The sequence below is a fragment of the Anabas testudineus genome, chromosome 23, assembly GCF_900324465.2.
Source record: "Anabas testudineus chromosome 23, fAnaTes1.2, whole genome shotgun sequence".
In the NCBI taxonomy this organism is placed as follows: Eukaryota; Metazoa; Chordata; class Actinopteri; order Anabantiformes; family Anabantidae; genus Anabas; species Anabas testudineus.
In genome coordinates this window covers 3,931,112-3,958,267 of record NC_046631.1, presented here as the reverse complement: position 1 = coordinate 3,958,267, position 27,156 = coordinate 3,931,112, and the positions used below count along the sequence as shown (strand labels likewise).

General features: G+C 39.8%; 1 protein-coding gene across 5 annotated transcripts; it reads left to right on the top strand.

Moving 5' to 3' along the window:
- Positions 1 to 940: 940 nt before the first annotated feature.
- Positions 941 to 27,133, top strand: lrmp (lymphoid-restricted membrane protein). 5 transcript variants are annotated; one of them, XM_026361975.1, is made up of 39 exons: positions 941 to 985; positions 1,673 to 2,406; positions 2,688 to 2,798; positions 4,381 to 4,561; positions 5,846 to 5,904; positions 6,047 to 6,122; positions 6,258 to 6,416; positions 6,538 to 6,655; positions 6,871 to 6,921; positions 7,055 to 7,132; positions 7,405 to 7,461; positions 7,632 to 7,691; positions 8,075 to 8,139; positions 8,333 to 8,426; positions 8,750 to 8,878; positions 9,142 to 9,240; positions 9,950 to 10,101; positions 11,563 to 11,674; positions 12,439 to 12,715; positions 14,256 to 14,308; positions 16,009 to 16,108; positions 16,704 to 16,872; positions 17,781 to 17,868; positions 19,712 to 19,758; positions 20,011 to 20,099; positions 20,226 to 20,413; positions 20,772 to 20,853; positions 20,998 to 21,052; positions 21,143 to 21,170; positions 21,392 to 21,532; positions 21,749 to 21,883; positions 22,034 to 22,181; positions 22,558 to 22,595; positions 22,690 to 22,758; positions 22,900 to 22,958; positions 23,221 to 23,319; positions 24,266 to 24,394; positions 25,778 to 25,932; positions 26,087 to 27,133. In XM_026361975.1, the coding sequence occupies exons 2-39, from the start codon at positions 1,728 to 1,730 to the stop codon at positions 26,227 to 26,229; spliced, it is 4,572 nt and encodes a 1,523-aa protein (XP_026217760.1). In that variant the 5' UTR covers positions 941 to 985; positions 1,673 to 1,727; the 3' UTR covers positions 26,230 to 27,133. The 5 variants fall into 5 exon arrangements, with proteins under 5 accessions (XP_026217760.1, XP_026217761.1, XP_026217762.1 ...); XM_026361976.1 differs by lacking the exon at positions 941 to 985 and adding an exon at positions 1,043 to 1,221; XM_026361977.1 differs by lacking the exons at positions 941 to 985; positions 24,266 to 24,394 and adding an exon at positions 25,136 to 25,162 and having other exon boundaries at positions 1,728 to 2,406.
- The last annotated feature ends 23 nt before the right edge of the window (positions 27,134 to 27,156 follow it).

Below are 27,156 nucleotides of genomic sequence, written 5' to 3'. Positions count from 1 at the left end.
CTGATGTCATACATATTACTGCTGGCTCACTGAATTGACGCAACCTCTTGGGTGGTTTTTCTCCCTATGAGTAAATATAACCTGTAATTGTGTCACTGCTATATTGACCCAGTGCTTTGTAATTTTAACCCCACGTGATTTTAAGAGTGCAAATGATGTAATCGCAGCTCTTACGCCAGTTTATATGAAGGGCTGTCATATTTTACAATAGAACTTACATTGTTTACTTTAAGTATCTGTTTAAATGCAGATATACATATTAATAGACTTTCTTATAAAATGACTGCACACCAGCCATCACATTACATATGGTTTAAATATAGTTTAAAATGTGCACAAGTTTTATCATAAAATGGGAGCTTTAAGCAGCAAAAATACCAGCTGGCTGTTTTAATGTATGGATGGTAGCCTACGCTATAATGCACATTATCCCCAACATCCAAGCCGGCAGTGTAGAAGTATTGTAGGATAATTACCTTCAGAGCAGGAGAGGCGTCTGGCTCGGAGGTGGCTGTGGTGAAATGAAGTGGCTGTGGTCCTCCACAATGTTCCCTCTAAACCGCTTACTGATTGCTCAGCTTGAAACCCGTCCAGTTAGTGTTGCAATGACACCAAACATCCAGATTGGAAGACCAACAACATTATTGTCATTATCATAGAGGGCATTTATGTTGATCATTATATTATATACACACATGTTTAATAGAGTTATAAATACATGAATAAATACCTAAATAAACAAATGATCTTATTTGATGTGCTCTGTGGCTGCAGCATGGGACTTGATTTGGCAGTTTGGTGCAGTGTCCACTTCCGGCCGCTGGGGGGAGGTGCTGGTTCATTTTGAGCCTCGTGGACTCCCAGTGTGGGTGTCGCGCGCGCCTCCCGTCTCGAGCGCTGAACTACAAAATCACCTGTGTGCGCGCGCGCTCAGTTAGCCAAACATTTCGCGTGTCGGACGTTTCGCTCACACAACCTGAGCCAGGTAATCAAAACGTCTGTGTGTCATGTGGGCGAGTGCTGTGGGAAAGAAGAAACGAAGACGGCGGTGTTTATTTTATTATTTTACTATTATTATTTTTAATTTTTTTTAAGACGCAGGTGCTTATGTGTTTGTATGGACGTCGCTCGAGTCGCCGACGAAGCGAAGTTTAAGTCGGTCGAAGCCTTTATCCTTCTGTATACATGTTTTGCTTCTTTTAAATAGCACATTTGGCAAATGTAAGACATAGTAATTACAATAATTGCAGTTTATTTAAAATAAATGGAGTAAACGAGGTATTTACCAAGTTGAACGTTATTGTATTTTAAATTCGTCAGTAATTAGTTCGCTTGCACACCTGGAGCCTCAGTAGCTGATGCTAGGAATATGAGCACATTTGTCATCACACTGAGAAGCCACGTTTTAAACTGAAATCTTGCAGATGTGTATTCTACTTCTGTATAAATGTGATATACTCCATCCATCCATCCATCCATCCCTCCTGCTCCTGTTACAGCTTTCCTCACAACTGTGATAGTAGTAGATGTATACATGCTGTATTTGCCAGTTATCCAGTTCATACATTATGTTGACCATCTACCAACATAAAAACCATGGTGTTCTCAGTTTTGTCTAATTTTTACCACCTTCATATGCAAATAAGATTTTATGTTTCCCCCCTACCTCCAGACTTCAACCTTTCCTCTAGCCAGGAAGAAAGCACTGCAGCCCAGCCGCCAGCAGCATGGACTATTACACACCCCAGTCAAATCGTCGCCACAACCCTGTGGACAGCATCTGCCGCAAACTGCAGACCATTCAGTGGCGTGGTGACCGGGAGCCTAATTCACCTTTCCAGATCCCCAAGCTTTCCTCTAGCAGCTACGACAGTCCCCAGTGTGGCCTTAGGCACAATCTGGAAGCCATCCTGAAAAAAGGGGCCCTGCACAGAGACGAGGGCGAGAGGTGCAGGGAGAAGGGGAGAGGGATGGGGATGCCAAGCTCTGCAGCTTCTCAGAGGAGCAGCCTTGGTCAGTCTGTCCTTCTGCCTACCCCTTCCACCCCTGCATGCGACTCCTCTACGCCAACTAACATTACATACACCATCACTAGCACTCTGGGAGAGAGAAGAGGTGCTGATGGAAGTGATTTAATGCAAGTTAAGACATGGCAGAGGTATTGTTCGACACCTTCTGGCCAGTCAAAGGACTCTCCGTACTTTACATTCACACGAGGACCTCAGTCGGTGCAGCCAGATAGCGAAAGACCAAACAGGAACCCACCTATGTCTCAAACTTTCACTCCGAGCCACAGCACCCTTTCCTACAACCTGAATTTCTGCTCTGCGGACACAACAAATTTGATGGAATATGATCTGCCCTACCCAGCTCTGGTGGTGAAAAGACTGTCCATGGGAGATGGAGGTAGGGAGTAGCAGCTGCTCAGCTAGGATTGGATTGGAGAGTGGATTGAGAGTGAAGTTTTCACTTTGGAAGAGTAGTATGACAAAACTTAACTTGGGGAATACTTATCCTTTTTCCTGAGGTTTCAGCCACTTGAATTTCATTATAAATGGACTATTTAAGGCTTTGGCTGTTAGCTATTAAACCATTGCAGGTTTGTCCTGAAGGAAAAGTTGTCATGTGCTCCCTTTGCTACGCAACTCAATACAGTCTTTGTATGTGTTTTGCATTCTCATGTTCAGGTACATCATTAGTCTCTGAAAACAGGAAGGATAATATGGCAGAAATCAGTCTCATCTGTGAGGAGAATTTGCTCGATACCATCTTCCATGCTTGTGACACCCAGCGCCGAGGTATGTCCGCCACACGCACACTGATTCAATCATTAATTGTTCATGCATTAGTCATGCCACAAGCTGCTTACAGCAATCAACCTAACTGTACTTCATAGTGAACTACATTTTTTTTCCATTTTTCCATGCACAGCACCACATTGAATTTAAATTGAAACACTCAATATGGGAGCAAAGTCCAGACTCTCAGCTTTAATTAAAGTCTGCCAAAACTATGTCAACCATTCAGAAATTACATCTATTTATATACAGGCACCCCTATTTTGTGGCCTGTTTCCTCATTATATCATCAGTAGTGCAAGTGGTTCTGAGTGTTAGCTGTTTACTAGAACTCAACATAAGGTCCAAAGACATGTCTTTGCAAGTGGAGGCCATAATAAGGCTCAATCAAAAACATTGGGAGTGGCCAGTACAACAGTTTGCAACATTTTTAAGGGCAGAATTTACTGACAAGCTCAGCAACATAAAAAGGCCTGGGCCAAAGTGGATAACTGCAGAATTTAATGGTCTAATGGTGAAGACGAACCCTTTCACAACATCTAGTTAAGCCAAAAACACTCTTGAGAAGTGCCAAACACTGTCTGACCACAGTTTTGGAATAAAATTCATTGGACTAATGAAAGACTAACTTGTACCAGAATGATGGGAAGAGAAAAGTATGATTAAGGAAGGTATACTCTCTACTAAATAATATTGTAATATTAATATATTGCTAATATTGTGAAACTGATAGGATGCAGCATCATATTGCAGAAGGATACGACCTGGAACATACTGTGGAAGCAACTCAAAAATGTCTTAAGATCATCCCATGTCATTGCCTTAAGTCACCAAGTCCCTAAAACAGGGCAGTATGTATGGCAATGGCTGTTATTCCTGAATAATTATTGCCACATTTTTTCCAAAATCTTTGAGTTAAAGCTGAAAATCTTTGCTCACATGTTGGGTGTTTGTCTTATTAATGGACTTAAGTGTATATTTGCCATTGAGTATACTGTACTTTGTCAATAGTATAAGGCAGAGGTAAGTCTTTCAACATCTAACAGTCACAATGTCTGTGTTGTCTGAGTCATCTCCTGTGGTCACGTCCACTGGTCACGTCCTAGGTTGTTGTTTGCGCTATCTGGGTGATCAGTCAATTTTTTTTTATTTTTGAAATATAGCTTTAAAAAAAAGCTTTCAGTGAGAAATCCATCCCTAAGGTTTGAGTTTTCAAAGTGGTCATTGAATGCAGTTTGTCAGAGCAGAAAAATGGTCCACAGTTTAGCCAAATGTTCTGATAACTGTGTGTGAGGACTGGAGAGTAAAGTCAACATTGAGAAATGTGTGAAACCACAAAAGTTAACAGATTCTTACTGTCACTATGGTTACTGCTTTAGCTGCCTACACCTATAACCCACATCCGAAGTCACGACATATCAAAGTTGTCTGTGGGTGTAAAGTGTTTTATCAAAAAGAAAAGTAGAATAGAAATGGGCAGAAAATGAGGTAAAAGTATGTACACTGCAGACGTAACAAACACTAATCATAAACTAACACCACATATGTTTTTACAGTATAAATCTCTGTATTTCTCTTCTAGGTAAAGTTTATGTGTCTCACATTGTGGACTACCTGCGGCACACTACCAGTCGCAGCTCAGAAGACAGTGGACTGGAGGAACTTTGTAACATGCTTGATCCTGAACACAAAGATGTCTCTATTGACCTGGACACCTACCATGCCGTCATGAGGGAGTGGATCGAAGACTGCCGCAACAATGGGTACTGGATAACAAACATGGCTTTCATGGCAAAATATTAATCCTTATTGACGGAAGCTTTTATTTAGCAATGATGTTAACAGTCATGAGACACCTAAAGGAAAACGTTTGTCAGGCAAAGTGGCCCTAAGCTTGATACTGAAACCAGGTAAAAGCAGTGATACATGCTATGCCTTTCCTGTATGTGGAGAGAGTTAAGTGTCCTAAGTTGGTCATGTTGGTTAAGAATCATGTCCTGTGATCATGTTTTTTTTCTCTAGAGTTTGTTAATTAGAAAAAAGTGACAATATGGAAAATAAACTATCCCTCCACTCAGTCATTGGTTTCATTTTTGTGAAAATGAAAGAAGAGGGAGGGAGTGAGATGGCTCCTTCCTCCAGCTTAAAACATCAGCTTTTGCTTTAAAATTTAGAGTTTTTTAAAACTGTTCATCACTGTCTTTTTTTATTTTATTTTTTTGTTGGTAAGTCTAATCCAGATCTGCACTGTGACAGAATTATTTGCTAAATTAGCTCCACATCTATGCTGTTTCCTTTTGTGGTTTCTTGAAGTTGTCACAGTTTCCAACCTGTTAAACATGATGTGAAAAAGAGAAGACAGCTTGCACCGTCTTTACTGGTCCTGTTTAGCATTTTAGAGAGTAGCCATTCTGATATTCTGTTTGAGTTATCAAGTCGATGGAGCCGTGTAGGTGGATTATGCATCAGATGAGAGGTTACTGTTGATAATTTCCCAATAGATTCAGCTGTGCTATCTCCATTTTAGTGTCTTTTGTCTGAGGCAGTTTTGTATCATCATCACAGTGGACTCTGCACTGTCAGGTCTACATTAAATGTGCATTTGAAACCTCTGGTCTAGTATGAAGCCGCTTGGGTGAGCGATTTTCCTGTACTTGTAGATTATAATTGGAAGTCAAAATGTGCTATGTTAAAACTGTATTAATTTATCACTTGTGCGGACACCATATGTGACACTGTATCTTGACTGTTTTTGGTGTTGGCTACATACAATACAGTGAAATGTGTATTGACTTTTCACTAGCCAAGGCCGTGTTTGTAGTATGGCCAGTGTCTGTTTTTAGATCACACAGAGGATGTGTTTCAGACTGAGCTGAGAGCTTTTTAGTGCTAAATATACCCAAAACCAAAAACTGTACAGTTCTAACATCATTATTCCAAAAGCGACAATGTAATATAGTGTATCAATGCCAAATTACAGTAGAAAAAGAACATAAAAGTAGCTAATCTTGCATATTTTGATGTTTGATTTCTTTGTTGTATTTCAGGGAAGAGCCAACAGATGATGTCACACAAGACTCGGTCAAACTCAGAGACACCCTCTCTGGTGGGTTTGCATGCAAACATTTCTTCATTTGCTTTTAATTTCCTTCTATTGTACGCACATGGTGAACTTGTGGACCACAATTTATGCGACTCCTGTAGCCTAAATAACGTAGATTTTTTTTTATCTCTGTGTCTGTTTTTAGCCAAAAGGTCTATGCTACTAAATATGACCTCAGGGAGCTTGGAGGCTTTTGGAGGAGAGGTGTCCAGAGCAGAATTGTAAGTGATGTGTGTAAATTGGTGAATGGGTGTCATAATTTTTGTCAACTAGGCTTTTGTCTATATGACCACCCATACGTACACTTGATCTGTAAAGCTAGGTTTCATTGTGTTTTTGTATGTTTCCACCATCAGTGAGACATCAGAGTTGGTGTATTGTGTTGCTGACCTTCAAATGAGCAACCAAAAGCTCCAAGAGGAGGTGAGAAAGCTAAAGCAAACAGTGGAGGGCATGGAGGACAGCAACCAGAAGCTGGCAGAGGAGAATGAGGAGCTACGCAACCAGGCGAGAGTGTAAGATCTGCTTGGATACTCTCATGCCCATACTACAATAAACTGTGTACAATACACTACACAGATTACTGTAGCATCTAGTTGTTTGTTTAGTTATTTCCATCTTTGTCTTTTTGCATAGTAACCAGCAGCTAGCCCAGAAGGAGAAGATGCTGAAGGAGGAGGTGGAGGAGATGAAGGCTACTCTGAGCTGTACAGAAAAAGGCAGAGCTCGTGCCTCTGCACACAGCAAACATGTGGTCAGTCAAACTCAGGCAGCACATGGACATTCTATAAAAATACATTCTGTTCATTTGTGCCTGTGGGGCAGTAAAACCATATGTCAATTTTTACTGTGTCTCTCGGTATGTTTGTAGTATTTTAAATGAACATATCAATCTCTCAAACACGTAATGGAGCAGAAAATTTAGTATTGAAAAAGCATAGCTGCTGCTGATTTATTTTCTAATTTTAGGAGCAAGAAAACCAGAGTCTCATTGCCAAGATTGCTGCTTTGCAAGAAGAGGTACTCCACTGTCTAAAATGACTTGTCTTCAGTTATACTCATTCATATATACCTTAGAGGGAGTGTATTGTTAGAAATGTTTCGATAAAAACATCTGACCAGCTGCTCTAACTCCCTTCTGGTGGCTCTGCAGAACTTCAAGGTCACCATGGAGACAGACGAGCTTCAGAAGAGAATAGCAGAGCTGTGTGACATTAATGCTGACCTTCAGGTGCCTTTTACTATCCATCCAAAATCTATTTGTGTATTCTGTTTTGCATTATTACATTTCTACTCTGCCTCTTTGTACTTTTCACACAATGCCATTATCTTATTTTTTTCTGTCTCACTGTCACAGTGTGACATTTTTCTGTATAGCTGTCTTCCTTTCCCACAATACAACTGTTGACTTGTAAATCATTCTCAGACACATGAGAAACACTGTGTTGACATTGTGCTGTGCTTCCTTTATGTTGCTATGTAACTGTCCTTTTCTGTTTTCAGGTGCAAATTCACTCTTTTGATACTGTTCTTAGTGACAAGGAGGTAGTGATTCTAGAGGTCAGTGCCTTAGCTTATTTATTTTTTATTAAAAAAAGATATTTGTTGCAGTTCTGTTTATACAATGTAAAAATTGTTTAATTGCTAAGAACTTAAACCAGTGTTTCAGTTTTTAGTTAACAATTCTTCCCAACTCAAACTTGTCTTATGTTGTTTGCCTCCTCATACAGAAAAACAGACAGATAGATGATCTGAAGGCAGCGGTGGAGGAATACTCCTCCATCACAGAGGTCAGTGTGTTGAACTTTGTATCATCAATATCAGCTTTGATGCATCAAGAATTCCCGCTGGTCTCTCATTGATGCTCTTTTACTGATTTTACATGTCTCTTTTGTCTTGGCTGGCTCGTTCTTATCACTAACAAAATATCAGTTTTACCATGTCAGTATTTCTACTGTATAAAGAATCGTTTTTCAAGTGTCAGTACAATTATCAGCAGGTGTGTTGTATTTTGCTTGTAGGGACTGTGGGAATTTAATCACCTGCTGTTTTTGTACACACATATCGAGTGTAACTGAGGGTTTTGCCACTGTGAAGAATTAGTAGGGTATGTAGTTAAGTTCAGATCTGGGCCAGACTGAGTCATGATTTCTTCTTTTATTGTTGATTAAAGCTGCTGAGGGCAGATAAGATCAAGCTGGAGAACCAGGTGCAAATGATGCACCCAGACCTGGCTGGGTAAGTAAACCAAGAATGACAAGTTTGTGTCATCATTATCGAGGGTTGAGGCAGGGTTTGAAGAGAAACTACTCTAAGCTAAGCTTTATCATATATTAAAAAAAGTTCTTACATTTTGAGAAATTTTCTAAAAACTTTTTTTGTAATTTGCTTGCATTTCACCTCTTCAAACCCATTCTGTTATTTCTTACAGCGCTGGCCTGTCACTGTCGGTTGCTTACAGACTGAACCAGAGCAGCTCAGGATCCCTACAGACTGAACTGGCTCTGGCACAGTCACCACTGGAGGTCAGCACTCCCCTTCTTTGGCTGATTGCCTTATTTGCTAATTCTTTTTCTTTTATGCTCTGTTCTCTTTTGTCTTTTTTGTCTTTTTTTCCCCCTCATTCTCACAACTTATCTGTTCCTCCTTCTCTCATTTTGTATTCTGACATCTATTCCCTTTTCTTTACACCTGCTGTCTACATTCACACCACCACGGACCAATACTAAGCACTGTCTGAACATTGGATGTTTCTTCATGTTACATACTCTTTTCAAGAGTAAGACTGATGGCAACTGTTTTAAAGTGTCTTTTGCTAGTTCATATAATGTATTACTATGTCCTGTAGGCTCACCATGGAGTTGAACATGTGGCCACCCCATTGGATGAGACACTGGATAGGGAGGTGTTGCTGATGCTGCAGGGGCCCAGCCCTGAACAGATGGCTCTGGAGTTCAAGAGTCTTCTAAACAAACTGGTAACCAAATATGATGTGCATGTGTGTGCATATGAGTTGATCCTAACCTCTAGACTCACGACTGGTAGAAACTATTAGATTATTAGAAACATTCGACTAAAATGGTCTCATTGTTTGTGTTTAGTCTGTAACATTTCAGTTGCAATCAAATAAAATTAGCATGGGATCAGCTTTTGCAAAAAGCATTCTGTAGCTTTAACTACAACCTGCTACAAGCTGAGTAATACAGTAATGTACTATGTTCACTCCTCATGTCTCTTCAGAAAAGGGATTTCAAAGAAGACACCAACTATATGTTATCAACAGTTAAAGGCTTGTTGGATGACCACACACATGGGGGCAATATAGACACCAGTCTCCAGGTCATAAACTTTCCATTTTATTTTCTTTATTTGAATCAATTATATTTTATTTTCACTGTCAACATACATACAAAACTAATTGTAAACCAAAGATTGCAGATTTACAGTGTACTGCTATCATATTTTGTTCATACATATAGATGGATTTTAAGGCTATAAAGGGCTGTCTCAGTACATTTTCTTCTTATGTGAATCACAAAATTATATAAAGTCCATCTTTCTATCTCTCCACCTGTTGCGATCCTCTATCAGTTTTTTTTCTCTCCTCTTCTTCCCACCCACTATCTCTCCTCTAGAGATCTCTCACTTATATAACACTCCAGTAGGCCCCATCCAATGGTGCTGTTTAGTCAGTGTGTTCTACTGGGAACACAACCCACTCCCCTCCTCTCTCACTCTGACTTTGTCTCTCTGTCTCTCGCTCTTTCTCTCTTTCCCCCCTCCTCCTGCATTGTTGCCACTCTGCATTCATTAGCCACGTACTACCATACAGCAGTAAACATACCAAATGAGAGACATCATTAGTTAAGCAGAAATGTAGTACCATAGGTCTGTTTTCTTTTGGTTCTAAAGTGTGCTGGCTTCAGGATTTAGTGTCATGTAGGTGTCAGAAGTTTTTGGAGGTATAAAAGACAGATTTAAGCTGTTTAGCAGCCTGTATCATTTCGCTCAAGCGTAAGGCTGACCCCTCTGCCTTTGCTTTACACAGACGGTGCAGGCCGAGGTGGACACAAGGAGGGCAGACTGGGGCCTAGGGTTGGATCAGTTGGCCCAGTACACGGACTCCCTCGAAAAGGAGCTGATCAAAATGGCTGGTAACATGAGGAGGTCCCGCACTGAGATCCTCCACCTTTCAGTCAGGTGAGTAGTTTTTCTATACTGTGTGCATAGATGGTTATGTGATTTTAAAAAAGTGGACCGTGTGGGAGCTGCTGAATGTTCAAGTGAGTAATGATGTTTAAGAAGTTTGTTATGAGAGCAGAAAAAGATAAAAGTGAAATACCAGAGGAAGATGGAAGGAACAGAATTGCCGTGGATCTTGTGCTGACTAATTAAAGACAACTTGGCTGTAAGGTAGAAAAACATATCTTTGGGGCAGAGTTTCTTTCAGTAGCAGTGAGCTCATTGGTTGAATTAAACCCTTGTAGGCAGAGCTAAAGAATTCATTTTCTGGCTAAATAAGGTAATACTGACACCACTGAAAAACACATTAGTAAGAGAGCTGGATGATGATTAAATCTTTAAATGTAATTAATAGATGGGTGAAAGGCGTAGACATAATGAGCTGCCAAGGTTAGCTGATTAGCTTAGGTGATATTCCTATTTCATACAGGTACATTTCTTTAAGCTTGTTGGAGTGCTAGAGCTATAATGCTATATGTTTCTGAATCGCTTTAAAAAAATTATTGAGCAGAGCTAAAGAGTGTGACCAGTATAGTTATTTGTCTTTCTCATAGAAATCCATAGTTGTAATACTTTAATTAATCAATCAATCTACATAAATACTGCATTCAATACTTAGTGAGATCTCCACAAGTGCCTCTAAAGTGGGTATCTCTCTATGCTTTTGAGTGCTTTCTCCTTTGACCAGGCAGTTCTATGTAGGGGTAAGATGTACAATCATCCTGACCTCAATGACCTTCAAGGGTTTGCTTCACTAGCTTTGGGTCTGAGCCATTTCTGGTCTTCAGTCTGACTGATATGGATGAATTTGCCTTGTGCTGTGTGTGTCTGTTTGGATGTGTGTTCATAGAGACGGCCATCCCCTTCAGATATATAACTGAGCTAGTGTGGTACAGTATCAGATCAGAGAGGGAGAGCTGGTCAGGCTGTCCAGCTGGGATTTACTGGTGCTCAGTTGCCAGGGTGATCTCTGGAACTTTATTATTGTTTTGAACAGAGAAAAACAACTAAAGAGGGCTCATTGTCGGTATATTTCTACTTCCTGCTCTCTTCCGAGTAAGTCTGGATAATGACACAGGACTAGGACTTTGCAGGATACATTTGAGAATCTTTTTGTAGTCTGAGATTAGAGGGTCTGGCTGGGACGGGACTGGAATAAAGAAACCTTAAAGTGAAGAAACTGTTATTGGGCCAGTCGGAGAACTGGCGCTGGTCACCCTGGGCAACAGAATGGGACACTGCATGGGCCTGCGGATTGGGTACAGTATGTCAACTGTACTGTCTTCTAGGATCTCTGAACATTTGTTTGTTTAACTCAGTGGACTGTTAGGAATGCTTTGAAGTCTCTTCCAGATTCTTGAGACGTTAATTATTCTTCAGCTATGATTAATTACCAGGCATTTGTCTCATTGCACATAGGGTGCAGGAGCAGGAGAACCAGAAGCGGCAGCTGTGTGAGGAGCTGGAGCAGTTAAAGACACCCCAGGACAGCAGAGAGGCCTCGTGTCAGACACCTGCACCAGAGGAAGAGGTCAGAGGATGACTTTTATCCGTTTATCTGTATTAAACAGCAACTTTGCTCCACCATTCTCAGAAGTAATCAGAACTAATTTTAATGGTATTGTATGAAATATTATGGTGTCACATGCAATGTTTAAATGTTTACCAGTATTGGATGGTTTAGTTGAAGAGCAGTGACAGAGCTCATACTGCATTTACACAGATTGAGGAGCTGGTAAAAGAGAGCTGAGTGCGAGTTGGTGGACATGTGCACCCACAAACACACGCATGCACCCAATCACATGCAGCCACACACCTACTTACTGCCCCTCACACACTTGAGCATTTCCATTACAGCACTATTGTTTTTTGCTTTTTTTTGTTGTTGTTGTTTTCTGCATGGATACATTTGCATACAGTAACCATGTCCTGCCCTTTCACAAATAATGCAGTTCTCACTTTGAAATTATATATTCAGTGCATCTCTGGATTATAAAAATCATTGCACTAAACCTATCTTCATTTTATTAATGAACAAAAAGATAGTTTTCATTCTATAAAGCCTTTACTAGCATTCAGTGTTTTAGACATTTTACCAGAATTAGAATATACAGCATACATTTAACTTGTTGCCGCATTTGTATTTTGGTCAATGCTTTGGCTTTTGAGTGATTATTGTGGTGATGTTTCACTGCTCAGCCACAGGTTTGTTGCAGTAAGGCTTTGGCTGTATTATTCCCATCACCTCTTCTGTTGTTTTTTTGTTTTTGTTTGTTTGTTTTTCTTTTCTTTTAGCCTGGTGATGAGTTGGACTGGGATGAGGAGTTTGCCCTTCAAGACTTCTTGAAGAATGAGATAGCAGAAAGAAATTGCAGGGTGCAGAACGTGCAAATAGACAGGCCAGGGGGAACAGCTGATAAATTAACAGAAAAAGGTGAAGAGGAGGATGTTGAGGAGAAGTGGACAGTGGTGGACAGAGCAGGAGAAGGAGACATCAGGGACACATCAACTCCTCTGTCCACCCTATCTGGGGAAGCCCAGCCTGGGCAGGGCACATTGGAACAGGGTCAAGGTAAGTGGGGGTATGAAAATGGACATAAGGACCACCGCCACTTGAACTAAATTACTATTATGACGTTGTACTCACATGGTATAAATCTTGATGACTTAAACAGTGGAATATTATGATATATGTATAAGTAATGCAGTAATAGATTTGTTAAATATAGAATATAGACTGTTGTATTATAATTATTATATTTTTATATTATTATTCATAGGGAGCCCCCAGATAAAAAGATGCCCATATGTTTCAGAGCAAAGGAAGATACGCTATGAACTTATAAACACATAAGAACATTTTGAACATTTTAACATCAGCATACAGCAGAATTTGCCCAGAACTAACTACTACAAAGAACATGTTAAAGCTAAGCCAAATAAGGCTAAATTTAGTTTAATATTTTTCTAACCCTATTATGACCCCTGTGCTCGCCCTGTTCCTAGCTTTGGCTCAAAATTGTATTAACAATAAAAATAAGTATTGAGCTGGCCTCATGTAGCAAGAATGTGTAGAATACTTCCAGCAGGAGAATATTAAAACCATAGTTTAAATGTAAAAATGTGTAAATGTTTAGATAAGAATTAGGCATACATTTATTAATAATTAAATTGAACATGACTGTTTTCTAACTAACATTAAATTAAACTGTAATAAGGGAAAAGGAGAAAATCCTCAATCCTAGCATATATTGCAGTCTGCAGCAGTATTTAAGTTAATGGAGTCTTTATTACTGTACGTCTAAATTATCTAAGAGTTAAAATGCTGAGTTTTTAGTGTAAGATGTTATGTCATGACGCCCCACACTTGTGCAGCTGGTGCATCAGGCTGCAGAGTTCACTGAGTCTTACAAAGTCTTGACAGGATAAAATCTGTTGGTGAACAAGGGCTTACTGACTCAGTTATTGTGCTGGAGTCCTGGGATAGTGGATTATCTCCAGTAATCCATGAGTGTCACAGGGCCACTCAGCCAACCTTGAAACATCAATACTGTACACACACCCCTTACTTTAAGGATACACATACTGTGAGGCCCTTGGAAGTAGACCCCTGCCTTCTATGGATGTTGCGGCCTTAGGCTTCTAAAGGCTGTGTGTGTGTGTCTGTGTGTGTGTGTGTGTCTGTCTGTCTACACAGTACATGAAATCCTCTCTTCCTCAACAGCCTTCTATGGCCAGGTATAAGACCCGTCTGAGGCTATGATGTGAGCTCAGTAATCCCCCATTCCTCTGCCTGCCTGAGTGGCTCGCAGGCAGAGACAGAAAATGAGTGTGAATGTGGTCATTAATGCCACCTTAGCCATGCATGGTATTTTAACCCCCTGCCCCTCCCACAGCTCAGTGCCTTGCATAAAAGACAGTTCAACCTTTTATGGCAAAAGGTGGGGTGGCTTTTCTGTTGTCTATTAACCCTTGTAGATAAATTGGACCAGGGATTGGTTTTTATGTGAACAAGTTCCTTGTTTGGGCCTTTTTTCCATGACTCTTTCCTCCTCCTCCCTCCTGATTTATATTTTATTATCCTTTTTTTCTCTTTTTTATCTGTCACATAGATGCTGCATCCTGCAGTGAGTTAAAGCCAGAGGCGAACTATCCGTCTTTGCAGGTAAATGAACTCTTAAATGATCCTGTCATGGGACTAGGTGTACATATTAAGCCATTTGGGGTTCTTTTTTTTTTTTTTTTTTTTTTTTTTAACTACAGCAAAAAAAAATTAGGGTATGTGCTTTAAACCATGTAGAGAACCCTGAACTTTGGTAGAGTAACATTTGTCTGTACATGAGACGTCCAACAAACCGCAGCATTACAGATCAGACAGTTTTGTACTCTCATATTAGCCAAAAAACTGTCTTTACTATGTTTTGTAAATGTAGGCTTAATCCACCAGGAACGAGCGCTGCTGAATATTATACTGCTGATATGCTATTCTGCTCAATTTGAATCATCAGCTGCTATGAGACCAACAGTAGATTGTGGATGTACTTGGCAGATACCAGGTGGAGCAGGCATGCTAATCATACTTAGAAAGTGTCAGATCTTTGCTGGAAGTTTTCAGTGGGAAATAAATTAACACTTTGAGGCTGGTGAATGGTGTTTTTTTATTGTTTGTTTGTTTTCAAGTTTCTAGTTATTAATAACTAGAGACTTGTTGCAGATGCAATGAGCAGATTTTGTCTGCTGCATGTTTTAGTCACACTTAAAAAAATTCTTGTCATCCTTGAATGATAGTGCTGCTAGAAGCAGAACTCTTGCAAACTCTTCCTGTTGTTGAGTGTTAAAGGATGCTGTGACATTAGATTTCTGAGTCTTCAGTTTCAAATATCGGATAAGAGAAACGTCCTTGAACATACTATCATCAGACAGTGCATTAAAGTCAGTTTCTGCCACTGTGATGTCTACAAGTTAATTTTAAACTAACGTTAACCGTCTAATAAATGGGTATCAATGGCTGCCTGGAAGGTAGGAATGCTTAAATACTTAAAATATACAGTACCTGTGATTTCATAATGTAATTTGTGTATAATGCAATGTATGACATTACACACATAACACTCTGCCTTTCTCTCACTCTCCTCCCTCAACTTTGACACTCTTTCTTTTTGTCTTTCTGCCATTTGCCTACCAAATAGCTCTTCATACTGTAATATTATTCACAGCCTCCGCTCACAGGCAGCAGACTGCATGCTTGTGCTGAAGCTCTCTGCTTCCTTATATAGAATAAGACCATGAAGGTGAAAGAAAAACTTGTTCTTGGTAAAGGAAGAAACTCTGCATCTGCATTTCAAGAAAAATATAAGATATAATCCAAACCTATTTTGCACCAAACAATACATTCCACAGCTATATGCTTTTAATTTAGTGTTTTTAAATGCATTCTACTCATTTGCAATTCTCAGTGTTTAATTAATTTCATGCCTGCAAGGTTTATAAAACTAATTTAAACACTCCATCATTTCTGTCAGCCATTATGAAAATATTGTTTGCGTTGGAATTCTTATGAAGTTGACAGAAATTGGAGGTCTTTTCAGCAACTAATCATTGATGGGGCAGATGCTTTGTGGTGTCTGTCAGCTGTTAGATTTTGTTGGCATCTTATGCAATGCCTTCTCATCTCACAGGATTTATTTCTCTTGATTGATTGTGGGCCTGCTGTTTGGAACATGGTTAATATGTGTTGCTTATTTGATCTTTTCACCCCTTCCCTTTTTTGAATATTTATAGCTTTTGTTTCTGTTTGTGCGTGTGTGTGTGTGTGTGTGTGTGTGTGTGTGTCTGTGTGTGTGTGTGTGCACACTGGGTTTTCAGGAAGAGGCAGCAGTGCCATTGAGCACCCACGCACAAGCTGTCAGCATTAGACACCCAGAGGCGGATGCTCTCCCTGATCCATCCCACTCGGAGAACAACAGTAAGACCTCCTCCTCTCTGTAATTCCTTCTCTTTATGGATCACTAAAATCTTTCTGTTTCACTTTCCTTTCACCCTACAACTTAACTTAAGACTGTGTCATTTCCTGACTTACTTGGTATGCTATTTGTTGAGTACATTTTGCAAGATATTGGTCAAACTCTACAAACTCCTACAATATGAACATAATTTTTGTTTTGTTTAGCATAGTTGTGTAGCTGCTTAGGTAAATAGATGTGCTAGCTGATTATGGTAATAAGTATGCTTATACTATTGCATACTATTATGAAAATAGAAACAAATCTTACTAACTGGATTGTCAAATTATTCTTTTTTTTTTTTTGTATTTACTAACTAATATTTATTGAAAGAAGAATGAAGGCTATAGAGAGCATGTTTTCAGGTGTTATAAAACTGTTTTAAATTAACCAAAATAATATCACTAAGTTTGCATGCAACTTTGAACAGTTGCATTCTGGTGTTGTCAAAATGAATTCTGGTAAATCTACACTAATAACTCAAAAACCTGCATTGTTACAACATGGCAACCACAAACAGTAAAAAGTAATGAAGCATTTTTTTTCTCATCTCACCAGATGCAGAGAAATGTGATGCTACACAGTCTCTCCCAGATTCAGCTCAAAATATGAGCACTGAACAGGACCAAACTATCACACCTGGTAACAAGCTTTTGATGGAAGTCGAGATCGTTTCTTCTGACAGCACATCACCTGGATCATATGACACTATTAACCAGAGGGAGAGGTAAATGGAAAAATATTGTATATAATATAATATAATATAATATAATAGAAATATAAATATTAAGACTGTCTTTCTCCTTTTGGGAATTCAGGGTTTAGCACTAGGTGGCACCAAAATCTATCAATTTTGGTGCCTTTTTTAAATTTTTTGCTTGGTTGCTTAAATCATGCATTACTTATGTGTAAATTGCAGTAAGTTATGTGGTTTAGCGTTTTGCATTTTTTCTGCAGCTAGTGACCTTTCTATTTCTTCTAAACATTTTATTGTTTTTAATTTCACACATTATACAGTTTACTGTGAGTTCTTGTGTAACATGATCCATCTGGCCTAATTATGCCTAATTGCCTGATTAAAAACACAGTACATTGCAAAGTAAAGAGTGATGGATGGGAAAGCTTATCCACCACCCACAATGCAAAAGATGGTACCATGGTTGTTAATAATATTGAAAATTGCTGCCACATCTAAAAAAAGCTCTGAGATGGTTGATGTCGATGAAAAAAATGAAACCCTACCTAATGTACACAAAACAGACGCTTCCATTGTCCTCATCCTGCCTAGTTTCTATGGCAGGATAAACTATCCCAGCTAGATTTGAAGTTCATCTTCTTAATAGCAGTAGCCTTCACCGTGTGCATTTTGCTGAGTTTCATAATTTCCCTATGACTTGGGTCATATTTGCTAGTCAAATGGGTGTTTTCCTCACTGTGGGAGGAGTGTGCAGGCTAATTAGCATCTCTGGGGCCATACTTTGCATAGGTACAGTCCGTATACAGACATAAGACTGTTCCTCATCTCGCACTGCTGCTATCATATTCTGCCATTTTGGGTCACTAGACGGCAAGAATGAGAAAAGTCATAGTGCTTGACAGTTGACAGTTGACCATTGACCTTTCACCTGTGGGCAGCACTCAGCCGATCTGTGAGGACCAAAGGGGAGCAGAAGAGAAAGAAGGCAAGGCGGACTCAAGCACAGGAGATATGAGTTGTACTAAGGTTAGTACCAGAGGGGAAATGATTTTATGCATAAGAGAATGCAGCTTCCTCTATTCTCTTCAGCAGCAGCTACACATTGCTTCGTCTTCCTCTTTTTTGACCCCCGTCTCTTTCTGTTTCATTTTGTACTATATATATGTTCACTGAGTGAGAGTAGGTGTGTTTACAAGCAGGTGGGTGGTAGGTTTCTCAGTGGGCAGGGATTGGCTTTCCTTGAGAAAAGCTGAGAGGGAGTCCTTTCCCTGGCCAAGAAGAGGAAAAGACAGCGATGCGAAAGATTAGTATCAGGTGGCCATTATTCCTCTCACTGCTCTAACCAGTGACATAACAGGATGGGTTATCCTCTCTGAACTCTGTTGCCAAAAGAGGCAAGTACATTATACTTAATATTGATAACTAAAGTGTCTAAGAATACTGCAAGTTAAAATGCTTCATATTTCATAACAGAACAGCAAAATTCTTAAAGAAATATGAAAATAACATCAGGTCAGAGCACATCATCAGATATTGAGATCGGAAATGTAATGGTAGTATTAGTAGCAGTATAGCCCTAATTAATTCAAATCTTAGGTGGTTAATTAGATGATTGATTTAAGTCCAGCATTTGATATGACAAAGTAGAATTTAAAAAATGAATTAGATTTAAAGCAGAATAGTTCGTCAAAAAGTTTAGAAATGTTTTTTGTTGGCTCACTATTGTTATGATGCTGTTTAATCACAGTTGGCTTTGTGTCCTGCTGAGCAATGGATCAGCTTGTTTTTATTTAGTTTCCTACCTGCTGGTGTCATGCAGGACTCCCACCCCCCCAGTGAGGAGTCAAGAAATACAAGCTCTGATGCTGTATTCGAGTTCAGTACATTAACAAAATTCACTTTTCCACTCACAAAAGCATATTCAGAAGCCAAATGAAAATGTTTTTCATGTTTCAGAATTAACTCCTGGTCTTGGTGCTTGCAAGAAAAGTGGCTGAGACTCTCTTGTGAACATAATCATTTGGATATATTCAAATAATATTTTTACTTGTAAATGGAAGACGTATTCAGCTATACATATAGCTATATGTTTGTATGTATTTGCAGGCACAACATTAGAAAACATTCTCTCTGTAAATATTTTTATTTCCAAAATGTTGAATATACATCTATAACATATATCTATATAGTCTGTAGGAATATATATACATATATACATATAGTCCTTGACCATTATTGTGTTGGGATAAAAATCACAGATGTTAGTCTGAGTCATTACTGTTAATAGAGTTAATCAGAGTCACAGTATGATGGTTTAGTGGTAACTGAGCAACAGCCAGTTTAATTTTATTACGGTTGCTTTGGTTATAGAATGACATTAAAGCCTGCTTATGTTTAGTATCAGTGATATGGTAAGATAACTCTTTCCCATTTTAAGCAGTGTCAAAACGCATATTATGTACAGTCATTACACAATATCCTATTGCATTGAGGGCTCACCTTACTGTGAGTGTGTTCACACGACTGTGTATGCACGCAGTCCGCCTCCACTAGTTAGCCCTGTGCCAGTGTTATCGTGTTTTCTGAGCACCCATCTCAGCAACACACACATACTCACACTCACACTCATAAAGCTGCAGGGCTCTTCATGAAGCTTGATATTATATAAGGAATCAGCCCAATCTTTCTCTTCCACAGTCTGTACAGCTTAGATAGCATTTCACTGCCATGGGACAGGTACGCTACGTGTAAATAAAATGTATGTGTGCATGTGCCTTTTTAATCATTCACTATTTCTTGTGATGTGGGACAGAAGGCCACCTCTCTTTTTCTCACCCCCTCCCTCGTCTTTTTTTTTGGTCTATCTCAGAGCCTGAGCCGCGACCAGTCGACAGACAGATCACCAGCAGAGGACAGGTATGTGATTCACTGGCAGCTGTTAGTTCACAGGGTTTTCACGTCCCTTTATATCCAACAGTGGAAATAACTCTTGAAAATTTTAGTGATTTCTGCAGAACTGCCCTCAGAACATCAACTCCAAAAGCCAAATTATAGTTGTTTTTTTTTTTTTTTTTTTTGTTTTTTTTTTTTAGTATAAAAGTTAACGTTTAGATTTGCTTTTGGAAATTCAGTAGTATTGCATAAAGGTACACTGCATTCATGTTCCAGCACGAGCCTGCTACCTGTGTTGGTGGAAGAGGAGGAGAGCGTACAGGATAGTGCAGCTGAGGCTCCAACAGCAGGTGCCAGCATGCCAGGTAGAAAGAAATTCTCAAATCTGCGTATTAACATAAAAGTGAGAATCTGATATTTACACAGTGAATAAATTTTTATTTACATGTATGTGTAACTTTGACCACCCACACACCAACTCTTCTTTCTAGGGACAGAGCGGGTAAGCAGTAGCAGAGCAACCACCTCAAACGGCAGCTCTCCTCAATCAGGGTTGTCCTTCACACATGCCAGCCAATCAGATAACGGTATGAGAAGTGTGACCTCTGACCCCAGCCAGTCAGAGGATAGTGGTGCCAAAAAGGACTCCCTCCTCCATGGCAAAAATAAAAGGGAACTGGTAAGAACTGCTCTTGTCCTGCTTTATTCTCAACTGACTGATCAGCCTATTAGTTTAAGCAACTGTAGAGCTGATCTGATGAAACACCTTGATCATGGTGGATGGAGATTACATTTGTTTTTCAGTTAGTGATGCAGCTGGGTAATGAGTGCATAGTGTATAGCTTTATTTTATGTATTTCTGATACCTTTAGGTTAAAATAATTTGGTCAAGAACCAACTGCACTGCTTAATGCTTTGAAACTTCACAATAAAAGGACCAATATGCATGTTGAGACAAGTGAATAACAGAGGGATCAGAGTTATAGGAAGAGGACAAGGAGCAGAGAAAGGCAGTGATGTTTATTGGAACTTTGCAGGAACTTTCGCGCATGGAGGCCATCAAGGAGCAAAAGGTCCAGGAGGACCAAAGTGAGGCCAGCATGGTGACTGAGAAGGAAAGTATGTGTGATATCATTATTGTACAAAATTTTGCCTCTCCTTTGAACCAAGTTACTGTTTATTTTGAATTGATTGATTTTGATGATTGAGCATTTAGGTCAGGTATTTGTCACGCCATGATCTGCTTACCATTACCCTTTTTAGCTGAGACATCAATTATGTCTGACACCAATGACAACTTTAAAGAGGACAGGAACAGGTAAGATCACAGTAACTCCACTTAATTTTTATATCTATAAAATTTAATGTGTGCATGTGTGAGTCCTAATTGCTGTCTCTTTTTCTGCAGCCTGTTACCTAGTGACAAAGAGATTGAGGTATGTATACCATAAGATCTTGCTTTTGTGTGTAGTGCAGACGGTGCAGTTAAATGAGTGCTGTAACCATTAGATAGATCAGATACCAGGGTACTCCTGGTATTTGCTTAATGATGCTCATGATGACCGTTTTAAACAAACTAGGACTTGTTTGCCTGTGTTTGTGTGTGTTTGTGGCTCCAATTCAAGGAAAGTTAACTTTTACTTTTTCATGTTTTCAGGCAGAGTTCCAGCGTCTGGCATTAGGCTTTAAATGTGACATGTTCACCCTGGAGAAGAGACTCCGATTGGAGGAGAGGTCACGTGACCTGGCTGAGGAGAATGTCCGCAGGGAGGTGTCCAGCTGCCAGGGCTTACTGCAGGTGTGTGTGTGTTTATTCTTATGTATACGTGTGTGTGAACTCTTTTTAATAATTTATTAATATTTGTAGTGTCCTCCTGCAGGTTATTTAAATGTTTTAATCTAACTGTAAAATGTGTGTCAAATTACAGCATGTGTGGCTTGAGGTGCAATGACTCCTCGTCTTTCTCTTTGGTCTTTATATCTCTTTTCCATTCCTTTTCGCCATTCCTACCAGGCTCTGATTCCTCTGTGTGAGGATGACAACCAATCTATGGAGATCATCCAGAGGCTCCAGAAGAACCTCGATATCCTTATCCAATCCATGGCCAGGGTATCTAGTCGCTCTGAGATGTTAGGAGCCATTCATCAGGTAAGCATAAGATGAAAATGATTTCTGCTTGGTTATTGAAATATAATATGACAAATTGTATTCTTGGCTGTGACACAGTGAAAATTGTAATGCTGTGATTAACATGATTTTGACTCTGATGATTCACTGGACTCTCTATGTGGATGTCAGGAGAGTCGTATTGGTAAAGCAGTGGAGGTGATGATCCAGCATGTGGAAAACCTGAGGAGGATGTACACCAAAGAGCATGCTGAACTGTTAGAGCTGAGAGAGACACTCATGCAGAATGAGAGGTCGTTTGGATCACAAACTGAAAGAGGTTGGAACACAGACACAATGTCTGTCAAGGTGCCACTTACAGTATAGTAGTATTTATTTGTGCTTTTGTAGCTATGGTCACATTGGAACCTCCATATTTGCCATCTAACCCTAATAAACCCATGTCATCTGACTTTACTAGTATATACAGTGGAAAGAAAAGGTATGTGACCCTATTTGAATTTCATAGTTTACTGTATTAATTTGCACATTATATTAGTTAATACTCTTGACTTAGATGAACATCAGATCACATTTAACACACATACTTTTTCTCGTCACTGTATGTGAACATGCGAACATACAATAAGGGTACAGATGTAAATACAAACCACATGTACATGAAATAATAATAAATAACTGGTTTCTCTTTCCAGATGATTTCCGTGGCAAGAAGCAGCCACAGTACTACAAGGTCAGCTGCATGTCATCTCATTCTCCAATACAGGGTTTAAATAGTAGTTAAGTGTGTTAATTTGTGTTTTTTTGTTGTTTTAATCTCTTCACAGTCATCAGCCCGCAGAGTCAGCATAGCAGCAATTCCCCGCTCTGGTGGAGGCAACATGCACTTTGATATGGTGAGGATCAAACTGGCATCACTTTAAAAATTACATCAAACTGCAGCCCCAGTTTATCTAAAACATGCTTCACTACAGAACCAGTTGCATTCCACTTGTACAGGACATTACCATGACTTAAATGATTTGATGTCCCAACAGTCCAAAGCACAAGATGGCTCAGAGGCTGAAATGGAGAGACTGACCAGGCGGTCACCGTGGTAGGTATTCCTATGTGTTATATTTGCAATTGCATTATCTTAAGCCAGGTACTTTTAAATTTAGGCTGTTTGTGATGTGTAATTAGATAAAATGCATGAGGACTTCTTACTATTTACTTTAAGAATACACCACATCATTGTGTCCGGTGTGTGGGAAGCTGTGGTTGTTTTATTTATTTATTTATTTATTTTTTAAAGCCACAGAATCTGTACAGTGTCAAGAAGGTTGTTGTTATGCAACTGTGATAATGGTGGTTTTCAGGAATGTGGCAGGGAAGAGCATGTCGCGCCCTCCACTAAAGCGTTTTGTTAGCTCTGCGGCCTGGGTTGACACTGAAGAGCCCTCTGTCATGATGAAGGGGTAAGAAATGTCAAAAGGATACCACGCTGGCTGTGCCGCACAGATTCTTTCACAATGAAAGAACAGATGCATAAACATGGCAGCTGTTTGGTCTGACGTCATTTCTATATGGCAAACGTTGGAATATACTGGGAACTTGTAGCCTACATTTCTCCACACCACTCTGTATTGAATGCCAAGAAATTGTTTTCTATTTTCATTTTTTGTTCCAGTCTTGTCAAATAGAGCTTCAAACACATTTGTGCTTGAGCCAAATAAAATAACATTTAAAATATCTCTTACTACATTAACAACTATGCTTCAACAAACTCAAAAAGCAGTGATGACATCAAACCACATGGTAGCCATATTCCATGCATCTGGTCCACCCTTGCATGTGGAAGTGTTTATGAAAAGCCTACTTTTGTGATTTTTATTTTTTACAATCAGTGCATTTTTCCTTTTGTCTATGTAAAACATAAAGGAAGAAAATGTGTGGATTTTTTGATAATGCCGCGATATGCTTTCAAATGTTTGGATGACAAAAGTACAATTTGTCCTGTTTTGTGAGAAAAGCTAAAATTGAAACTGAGACTATACAAACCAATCACTTATGTGTTTTCCAAATATCTGAAAGGTTTTGATATTGCTTTGTGGGTTTTTGATATAATAATTGAGCATGTAATTTCTAATTATGAGCTGTTATTTTGTGGAAAATCCACAAGCATGACTTAATCAGGGATCTCAAAGTCACCACGATCACAGAATTCCTTTTGTACACAGCAGATCAATGGTTATCATGTTAATATAAAAATGTTTAGCGTGTCTGCATCTGCCTGCTTGTGTTGGCTGTATATGCACAAAATGTACATGTGAGCACATACAGTGTGGTTATACAGCTGTGCTTGTATTTGAATGAGCAACTAAACAGTGTGTTTGTGAATGCCTGACCCACGCGTGCCCACAGGACGGCCTGCGACAGCACTGACTGCCAGTCGGAGCAGGAGGAGAAGGAGGAGCCGGTGGCAGAGAGGAGGAGGTCCAGTCTCAGTGAGCTGGGCAACAAACTCACCTCCCTCATTCTGCCCCTCAAGACGTTAGTCCAACCAAATACCCACCACCACTTCTGCCAGCCAAGCTAAGAGGCTAGCTGCATAGTGGGAGAGTTCATCATTTAGGTTCCAGTAACTCCAAACAGTGTTTTGGTACAGAACTTTTGTGATGCCTCTTGTCTTTTCAGTCAGTGTGGCTCTCACAGCTAAGCCCTCCCTCTTCAGCCCATCCACTATCTGTCGTTATAAAATGACTTCAGGTGTGTGTAGGCTGAATTCTGTTTCTGTAATCAATTTGCAGTAGTGAGCAGTAAATTGTGTTAAACTTGTTATAATTACTTTGGTGAGCATATGGAACCATCTAAGTGATGAAACTCTTTCATTCCATGGGTCTATACTGGACTAGCTTCTTTGCTCCAGGGGCTCAGCTGCTTATAACCATGTCAAGGATATTTTACTGCGAGGGTCAGAAATGAACATTTTCCTTCAGCTGTTAACTGACTTGAGATCAGTGTATGTCTATATAACAGTTGGTACCTGCAGCTCTGTGATTTGTTTTCATGCATGGATCTCAAGTTCTGGCTTGCAATGTGCAAAACATCTAACTTAAAACAATCCATCTTTACTGTGCTTTGTCTACTTGTCATTTACTAACTACCATTTACCTACTATGTGCAAACTACTACACTTTGACTGCTTTATTTTTGTGAGGAAACTCGGTACTGTGTGTATCACGTATTGTTCTAATCTTTCCTTTCCTCTTTACCTACCTTTACATCGCTCAGGAGTCAGGATGAACTGTTTGTAATGCTGTAAGTGTGTAGAGAAGAGTCCAAAATGGGAAGAGTTTTTGGACTCTATCTCTTTTTAGAAAACAATAAATGCATGCCTGTATATATCAGGTAGGAGTGCCAATCAAAAGCCACTTACAACCTTGCCCTGACTCCCATAATGACTGTAAAGTGATTTGGAGCAGCACTCCTACTGTTGCCATGATTCCAGGCCAAAATTGTCTGCTGCTTTTGCCTAACCAGTTACTGCTAAAATCCACCTCCATGCCAACCACCATTAACTACTGCTGACAGCTTTTCCATTATGCTGATGAAGGTGATGTAAATGGCTGTGCATCTTTAACACTGCTTGGTCAATTGGTAAAATGTGCTTCACTGAAGCCACATTTAGATTGCACCAAGCTGCAGCTAATTCACTTGTCATCTATTGCATAAGTTACCACAAATGACCCACTTTTTGAACCAGAAAGTGTTTTAAGACACTGTTCTGTGAAAACACTCCCATGCCCATCGTTTTTGGTGACTTCTTCATGCTCTTGCTTTTTCTTCTAACATTTTATTTGTTTCCATCTGTCTCGTGTCATTATTTACCCCAGCTTTGGTAACACTTTATTCTATCTTCTTGCCCTGTTTCAGTCCAAGCCCTTCCTCCAGCCCTATGTCTACAGATCCAGGAGCAGCCCAGTCCCTGTCCCACAGCCTCACCTCATCCCGGGCAGCGGCGGCAGCAGCAGTAGCCAGAGGCGGCAGGGGGCTCTGGCTTTGGTTGGCCATGGTGGTGGTGCTGGCAGGTGAACTCACTTTCTTTGTCAGTTTGTTTCTCACATTTTTCTGGGGTAATGGGCCTAAAACTCTGTAATGTTCAGTCTAGTAAGCTTCTGCTTAGATATTGTCCTACATCAACACAGGAAATAGTTCAATCTAATTCTTTGTTACCCCCTGCAGGTCTCTTGGCACTGCTGGCCAGCCTGGTGATGCAGCCAGCAGTAGATGCTGCTCCTGTGGGGACTGGGGACTCATGGATGACTATTCAGCAACTACTGTGGCCCTATGCAGGGCTCCGGCACAATGGACAGCCACCCATCTAGCCCCCAAGATTTGGGGTGGATGGTGCTACCAGCCTTCTGCACATTGCGACTAAGATGGTGAGGAAGAAAGGACCATGCACCACTAATGAGCAAAGGCTGTTTGGATGTTTACTGTTGCCTGAAGATTCCTAAAAAAAGTGACTTTGACAGCACAGGTCAGGCCTCAGGGGATAGTTAACCCTATGGAGGATTGTATGCATCACATCACGTTTGCTAAATTAGTTAGTGTGAATGCATGTGTCTGTGTTTTAAGAGAGGATTCACATGTGGCAGCATCCAGTGTCATTTATGGTGGGCTACTTGATGTCCTTAATGCATTATAATGCAGTTTTATTATCAGTGCCGCTTGAAACAATCTTCCTGGAGCCAACACAATATGTCAAATCAGGCTTGATTGATGGTAAGCTGGCACAACGCTGACCAATGATATCGCAGATTAATCATGACAGCTCTGATCTAATCAGTCATACAGTGAGCCGAACTATAGTTTTCCATTGACAAACATCATGGATGGTGGCTCAGATTGTGCCACATGGCTTTTTAACATATGTAATGCACTTGAGGCTACAGGGGACTGCCAACATCTTAAATGGAATTTTTCATCCCTCAATGGTTTTAGAGCATATTTTATAACTTAAGTCTACAACACTGGTAATAAAACTTTCATTGTAAGTGTTTTTAAGTATTTTTGAAATCTCTATTTATGAGTTTATTAGTCTCGAGGGGGGTATGTGAATATCAGTTTATTTTTGTTAAGTTATAATTCTATCTTGTTAAAGTTTTAACACCAAAGGGTTTTTTATTTTACTCTACGTTCTTGCTGTGATTGTCACCGTTTTCAACTTCATACACTTTTGTATGTTCCAAAGAAGCGTTCAAATTTGCACAAATAAAATAGCTAATTCTACAATGGGAGATGTAGTGTTA